Source organism: Ruditapes philippinarum, unplaced genomic scaffold (genome assembly GCF_026571515.1).
Source record: "Ruditapes philippinarum isolate M1 unplaced genomic scaffold, ASM2657151v2 ctg579_1_1_1_1, whole genome shotgun sequence".
Taxonomy (NCBI): Eukaryota; Metazoa; Mollusca; class Bivalvia; order Venerida; family Veneridae; genus Ruditapes; species Ruditapes philippinarum.
Window position 1 is genome coordinate 441,527 of NW_026861557.1, and position 7,939 is coordinate 449,465.

General features: G+C 31.0%; 1 protein-coding gene across 2 annotated transcripts; it reads right to left on the minus strand.

Moving 5' to 3' along the window:
* Positions 1-1,177: 1,177 nt before the first annotated feature.
* LOC132716098 (AN1-type zinc finger protein 6-like) lies at positions 1,178-7,384 on the minus strand. 2 transcript variants are annotated; one of them, XM_060699272.1, is made up of 5 exons: positions 7,226-7,384; positions 4,811-5,058; positions 2,749-2,898; positions 2,158-2,262; positions 1,178-1,733 (listed from the first exon to the last, which is right to left on the minus strand). In XM_060699272.1, exons 2-5 carry the CDS (start codon positions 4,992-4,994, stop codon positions 1,585-1,587), a joined length of 588 nt encoding a protein of 195 aa, XP_060555255.1. In that variant the 5' UTR covers positions 4,995-5,058; positions 7,226-7,384; the 3' UTR covers positions 1,178-1,584. The 2 variants fall into 2 exon arrangements, with proteins under 2 accessions (XP_060555255.1, XP_060555254.1); XM_060699271.1 differs by having other exon boundaries at positions 4,760-5,058.
* Between the last annotated feature and the right edge of the window lie 555 nt (positions 7,385-7,939).

Sequence of the window (7,939 nt, forward strand, 5' to 3'; positions counted from 1 at the left end):
GCCGCCGACACCGCCGACCAAAGTAACCCCTATATGTCACCTTTTCAAGGCGACACAATAAGCATTTTGTATGATGAGATTGCTATAATCAAAACCCACTGTAACTGTATCCATATAAAACATTTCCAATCATATTTTCATAATAACTATTATAAGACACATATTTGCTTACACTTGGTTGTGAAAAGACTTGAAGCTTACACCATGTACTGGTGTGTTATGAACGGCAGGTTTATCTCAAATCAACAGTACATTAGTCAAAATTCTGTATTATAAAAAAGAATTTTACAAAAATTTACTGTTCAACAGTATACTAGTCAAATAAAATTTACTACATTCTACAGTATGTTATAATACTAAATGGGTAACCACATTTTACAATTTCTTCCAATGTTTTCTAAATATAACCAAAGTTCTTTGCACATTGTTGGAGCCCACTTAAATCTATAGGACCTATTTACAAAATTGTTCACATAATTTTTAAATTTTAATCAAAATTAACAAACTAAAGTTGAATCTAAACTAATGCAGGTTAAATACATCAGCAAACATTTTTTTTTGAGTTTTCATTTTTCTTTTCAAGTCAATGCATTTACAAAATTTTCCCAAGATCAGGTTAAGAGCCTAATGGTAAATTTTTTCTTCAATTTAAGAGAGAATCAGTTACAGAAGATTATTCAAATGTAATAATATTTAAACATATGTCAGACATGTCAGAGTGACAAAATTATCAGAAGCTATCAATGAACATTAGAACTGCACTGAAAATTTTACACCAGTTCCATACGAAAGCTTATGGTTGGTCAATTTCAGAATGCGTAAAAATATCAACCAATCAGAATATCAAATTACAACTAATGCCTACTGGTTTCCAATGTTCTAGTTTAAAATGAAAATGGATTACTTACCTTCTTCAGTGAAGAGTACATAATATATTGTTACCTCCCTTTAGTATCACAGTAAATTACAATTGCACATGTTATAGTCATAAACCTTTATCATACAGATAAACTTACTAACTTCTGGACAATCCTTTTATTTCAAATCAGACTGTATGGTCATTAAAGAAGCCACAGTGCAATATCCCTATCAAACAATTTAATCATAAAAATACACCAAGTTAATAAACATCATGCATTTATATCACGAAATTAAAAAAAATACTGACCAAAGAAAATGTGCATTTATAACACTGTGATTTATTTTCTCCTTTTGTAGGACATTATACATAATATATTCAAATTCAATTAGACAATTTTTTTCATTTGAACCTTGTGAACATCAGTTATACCCCTGTTTGAAGCAACATTTATACATTTTATATAAAAGGTAAAGAGACACAATAAAATATCACTCAATCTTTCAATTCTGTATTCTAAGACACTAAAAACAAGAAAAAATTAACACCGAAAAAAAAACAGGAGGAAAAATGTTAAATCAAAAACATCATCATTAAAAAAATGTTGCTTAATAATACATGTAATATATATATATTTGAATATACTTTTGTCAAAACGAAAAAAAAAGAAACCATACAGCAATTATTTCATAACAAGTGATAATATAGTCTTCGCCGCCAAGTGTTTAAATTTTCTGAATTTTCTCTCCAACTATCACAGGGTTATTTTTACGAATCTGCTCTTGGGCCATTTCCTTATAATTAAAAGTGCATTCATGCTTGTCCGAATAGCGGTGTAAACTACAATACATCCCCCCACAGCGGCACTGAAAACCTGAAACAGACCAAAAACATAAATCTTATTTCTTCCTATTTAACATGCGAACATTTTTTAGTCATATAAACAATACAAGAACTGATTTCCCTATATCTCTTAAAAGAGTTTCTAAACAAGTGGTTACACATTACATTTCATGTTCCAATGCCACCTTTGAAACACATTCGTGTTTGTAAAAAAAAAGACGAAGAAAGTATTTTACAACACATGGTTTCCTTTGTAAATTTGCAAAACTATCACAAATTTGTATTGTGATTAATTTCCGAATTATGAATCATTTTAAAACACAAGGTAAGTTCAATCTAGGAAGTTTATATAACAGGACAAAGACACCATCCCAACTATAGCCTTCAAGTATTATAAAGTTTAATTCTAATTACCTTCAAAATTAAACAATATTTCTAACATTATTCAGTATTACCTGTGAGTCCAACCTTCTTCTTGCATGTATGGCATCTGTTTTTCTTTTTCTTGTCTTTGGAAGTGTCCGGGGATGTGCCTGCTATATCACTTACGTCGCTCCCGCCTTAAACACATCAAAATTAGAATTAACTTGGTTTCCTTCCTTTGCCATTTCTACACCCAATAAAACCATTTTACATGAATATGTTAATTATTATAGATTATCAGGAAGTTCTCCAGCCTTGTTTTGGCATGACAGTACTGGAAATATCTTTGTAAGAAAATTGTGTAATATTTGATGATTGAATCAATAACTGGAGTGCAAAATCAAAGATCTACTTACACTACTTTCCAAGAATTTTTGGCAGAATATCTCCAAAAATCAAGTGTTAAATGGTTTTTATCTCAAATTGAATGTGAAAATCACACAAAAATCTAAGTATATTTATGAAAGAAAATATTATTTTCGCACCAATATGTTAAAGATTTTCAGTTTTCATGAAGATAATTTATGAAAGACCTGGTCATTAGGCATATAAACTAATGATGGCAGCCAGGGGGGTTAATAATTGCTTTGAGGAAGCATCTATAAAAGAAAGCAAAATCTTACCAACTGCTCCTTCCTCCTTCTCTTTGCTGTCTTTGTCTACATTTGGAACTTGTATAGTAGGTGTGGCCGTCTCTACAGAGGGGGTGGTGCTTGTCACAGTGATTGATGTGGAGGAGGAGGATCTATCAGATCCAGATTCCTGGACACACCCTTAATTTAAGAACAATAATAATAAATATATACAAATACATCTTTTTATGTATTAAAACTTTTATTTTGTCCATATGGAGTTCTTTTTCAAAATTAGCTATAGATAATAACTTGTAGTATTTTCTTTACTTACAATGAAACAGGTTTTTTTTATAAGACTCGCTGCAGAATCTCTTAAAACATTTTTAAGAAATTCCCAATATTCCATTGCCTATAGTTACAAAAATATAACTTAAGATTAGAATACCTTATCATATATGGCAAGCAAAGGAAATTATAGATTATTTTCTATGAGAAGTAAAACCAGTGAAAACATATATTGTGATTAATCACACTGGATTACTATACAGTGCTCTAGAAAAGATTTGGGTCAATTACTATTTATTTAGTTTTCACTACAACTACCAACTTTTTTGAGCTAATTTGTCTTCCTGCTCTTTCCCTACTCAATTTTGTTATCAATTAGTTTTTTGTTTGTTTTTGTTTGAATTGAGTCACATATCACAATGTTTATCTGCCCTTAACCAAAATTTTCAAAATGCCGACTATTAATGCACTATTAAGTGTTTTTACCTGTGTAACATGTTATTTCATCAGGCATGCCTTTGTTTACAGTTATTGCTGCAGAATCTCTTAAAACATTTTTAAGACATTCCCAATATTTAGAGGGAAAAAAAGAAAGAAATAGAGCAATTTCATCCCAATTCGTTTTTAATACTTGAATTCATTTTAGTCAGGATTTTAAATTTCAAGTCTTTTTTTTTTTTTGAAAAACAATTTTTGATTACCAGGCTTATCTAGAGCACTGTATATATAATATAGTACACAAATAAAACAAACAAAATTATCAATCAAAATTTTATACCATTTACAAAAGCATTATCCAAAGCATTATAAGCATTGTTCACAAAAATAGAGAATCTGACATTCTCTTTTATAAGCTACTTATTTACAAACTAAAATATGACCAGCTTCTATTAATATAGGCTGCAGTGTACATCCTCTGTAAAATATGCTGGTTAAATGCACTATTCAACCACTCATGCCTTCTTAATAAGTTAATTTGGAAATTTTAGCATGGTATGATGACCGTATCTAAATCTTTAAAAAGAAATGGAAATTTTTTAAAACCTATTCAATTTTTCTCCCAAGATTGTAATTTGTTCATGTAAATGATATTTTTTACAAAAAAATTCCATACATACATATGCCTTCAAAATTGATCTGTTATGGTTGACAGGGAATTTAATTAAAAAGATATAATAGTACAATGTATAAGTGATAATAAATATAACTACTATAATATTGATTACATCCAGCTTCTGACAAGGCAATAACTACATACTAAACATGGAATTTTTCCAATTCTTTATCAAATAGTTCATTCAAGCTTAAGAATAATAAGATGGTTCAAACCCATTGCTATCGAGAAACCCATAAAGGTTGGGATCCATTACCTGCATATTCAACTGCTCTGTTTTGGGATTCAAACTCCAGATCAAAGCATGTAACCCCTGGAGAATAGGCTTCCAATGTAATAATAATAAGGAAAATGTCAGAAGAAAAACGATTCTAAATTTAGAATTTACATTAGGGTATATAATCCTTAAAGTCTAATTTCTAAACAGAGAAAAATATATATTGAATAATTGATAATATTATATGAAAGGTTAAGGGTTACAAATTGCAGAGAAACTGAACAAGCAAAGCACTAGGACTAGGAGGAAATAACACGAGAGAGAAAGAGGAGAAGTGCAAACAAGAAAAAACAAACAAAGCTATGAAGCAGAGAGTAAGATAGGAGAAATACGTTTAGACACTGATAGACAGAGGAAGGAGGTGTACACACATGCAGATTTACCTATATTAGTTTTAGCCAGTGCCTGGCTCACACAGTTGATTTCCTTCTCACCTTGAAGAGATGATGCGGGGCTCACGCGCCCAGCTGAACTCACTGGCGAAGAACTCTGGTTCTTTCGCTTAATCTGATCTTTATAACACTTGGAGCAGAGGCCTTCGAAAGATTCACTTCCATAAAAACCACAACCAGATCGACAGAATGTTGTAGGTGGGAGATTTGGATCGTTTTGTTCCATTATATGAAATAATGTTTTTTTTTAAGCTGTATTGAATTTTTTTGTGTGCCACTACCTCTGAAAGCTGAAATAGAAAATAACTTGTAACAATCATTTACTAAATTGTATTATTCAATACTGCATAAATTTTTTAATGAAGTATGACTATTGGATTACCCGACATCCTTGTTTATTAGTATAAAAACTTGTTGAAACAATATATGTAGCCATCATCACTAGTGCAGTCTGACCAATCTCTGTTATGTTAGATAACTAACATTTAAAATTGATATACCGAAATTGTTAAGGGGCAGTTCCTTAAACAGATGCAGCAAAGTCTGTAACCACAGGAACTTGAAATTCTATCAATATTAATGATAATATCCAAAATATACCCCCTTTACAGTATACCGATAGATTATTTTGATCCGTTGTTTTGTATGCGTTTCATTCCTTGTGTTTATTAATACTGTATAGGGGTATATTATCATTAATATTGATAGAATTTCAAGTTCCTGTGCTGTAACATACTAAGGCAATTCAACACATAATGGATTAAATGGGAAACCCAATTCTGGAATTTCCATTAGTTTCCTTTATCTAATAAATTCAAAAGAAACTTATATCACACTAGCTTAAGGTCTTCAGCGTACCCGTTTATATACTATGACATGACGTGAACGCTGAAGATAACCCCGTAGGGAAAGTCCACCAATAATCGTGCCAGGAATCTGACACGCTCGTATTTATTCATCGAACATGCCATGAAGTAAAGTAAAGCATACCTTGATAAAACTATATATAATCTGTTGATAAGCCAAGGATGGACAAATAAAAATCTTATTAGGAACATAAACTACCTAATAGTTTCCGACAGGTAAAATTTTCGGCACTTGGCCGCCATATTGCCAAAATGTTTGATCACGTGATTACGAGATTGACCTTTACGAACCCATGTGCCTCCAATATTTTTATAAATTACTTTTTTTAAAAGTATTGAAAAAGGTGATTTACTGACTTTTATATTCAATACAATCGTATTTAAGTACTAAAAAATTAATGAAAATAAATAAAAACATTATCTTGAATTAAAGTATCGAAATCATGTCAATAAAATGTTCTAAATATAGTACACGACTCTATTCAAATCTGTTCCCGCGAATGACGTCATACGAGATCTCGCGTGGCACCTGAATGTCATGGCCAACTGTAGTCGGCGTAAATTGATATTTTACAGTTAAATAGGCAATTTTAATGACGGTATTAATATTTTGATACTTTAATTGGTATAGAATGATATTAAAATGATTGTTTTATCGTAAAATGCACAAGAATTGATTGGTCAAGTGTATTTGCAAGTGAAAAACAAGAATAAATCAACTTTTGTTATTCTGGTTAGGTTTCGTAACGGGTCTAATCCAAAACTTTAATGCCGCATCAGATGAAAAACAAAAATGTTAAAGAGCGGCTTATAAAGTTTTGGAAGCCAGAACTAATATCACACCAAATTCCTCATTATGTTTATAGAAAAAAAACATTATAAATAAATTTATATAATTACTCAGTATACCACACAGGCGCTAGTCACATAATCAAATATTTTACATAATCGGTCTATATATGTATATAATATCTTTATATACATATATAGACCGATTATGTAAAATATTTGATTATGTGACTAGCGCCTGTGGTATACCAGCTTCATAGTAAGTTCATTGTGAATGTACATAATTTATAAACAGTTCATCATTATTGACCTAGATTGTAGTAGTAATCAACTTATTAGAAGACACTTTTATTTGCGTATTGAAGACTAATGTATATAAAAACCGTCAACACGTGTTTTCTTTCATTATAACAAACTAATTACACGAAAACGTGCCACCATGCCACAAAGTCCAAACACGGAACAGCTGAGCACTGGATGATTCAAGATAACAAAGACAGACTTTCTTTGTTTCTTAGACCTAAAAGTAGGTCAATTTACTGACCCAAAAAACTATCTCCTTGCTTGAACGTAAACTGACGATAACATGTTCGGTAAAATCTGTAAATTATATGAAAATTAAGACTGTTAACGGACAATCGAAGGTGTTGTCCTGTTACAGAATAAAGCCAAGATGGCGACGATCAAAATTTGTTGTCTCACGACGCTGTTTAAAACCGATTTTCTCTCATTAGAATGTAACTACATGAAAATAATTTACATATCTGACAAGAAAAAATATTAATTATTTAAATACACTTACCAAAACCTTTCAATATAAAATATTTCCAACCGATTTCTTAAAAACTCCGCAGTTATGACTGTTTTACGTGTAACCTCTATTTGCTACCCTGGTATTATTTGCGTCACGTGGGTTGAAATAAGGCATATGATTGGTTTGTGTATTGTCAGAAAGAGGCTTGTCTATGTCGTCATAAAAATACGCTAGCGAACAAATAGGAATGACGTTTTTTTACAGGAAAAATTTACTTGACACATAATTTACCAAAAAAATAGACATGATCAAATCTGCTATAACCTTAATTTTATTTCTCGTAAGCTCAAAGTGTCTGTATTATAACAATTACTTTAAAATTTGTTCAATTTTCTGACTAACTCTATTTGTTCTCTAGTGTACGTAATTAGCTCATCAGTACACTCACTCCTTTTGTGGAGCGCTAAATATAGATTTATTGGGAACATCCTTCGTGAGTCAGTATACGTGACTTACAGTTAGGCCGTTCGCGATCCGTGATCCGTGTCCGGGGCATGTCCGTGGGTATTATTCCATAGATACGTTTTTTCTATTTACGTTTAATTGAAGTAAAGCGAACAGAGGATAATTATTTTATAGAATATGATACTGTATACTTTCATTCTAATGTACATAACATCAAAGAATTAGGTAACAAACATTGAATGTTTTTGAATAATATCTCTTAAGCAACCGAAGACTAGATGTTTTTTTTTAATCTGT

Coding starts and splice junctions, on each gene's coding strand:
- LOC132716098 (XM_060699271.1), bottom strand. CDS start 4,994: ATGGAACAAAACGATCCAAATCTCCCACCTACAACATTCTGTCGATCT. Junction 2,899..4,759: donor ACTGGCTAAAACTAATATAG/GTAAATCTGCAT, acceptor TCTTAAATTAAG/GGTGTGTCCAGGAATCTGGA. Junction 1,734..2,157: donor GAAGAAGGTTGGACTCACAG/GTAATACTGAAT, acceptor GGTCTGTTTCAG/GTTTTCAGTGCCGCTGTGGG.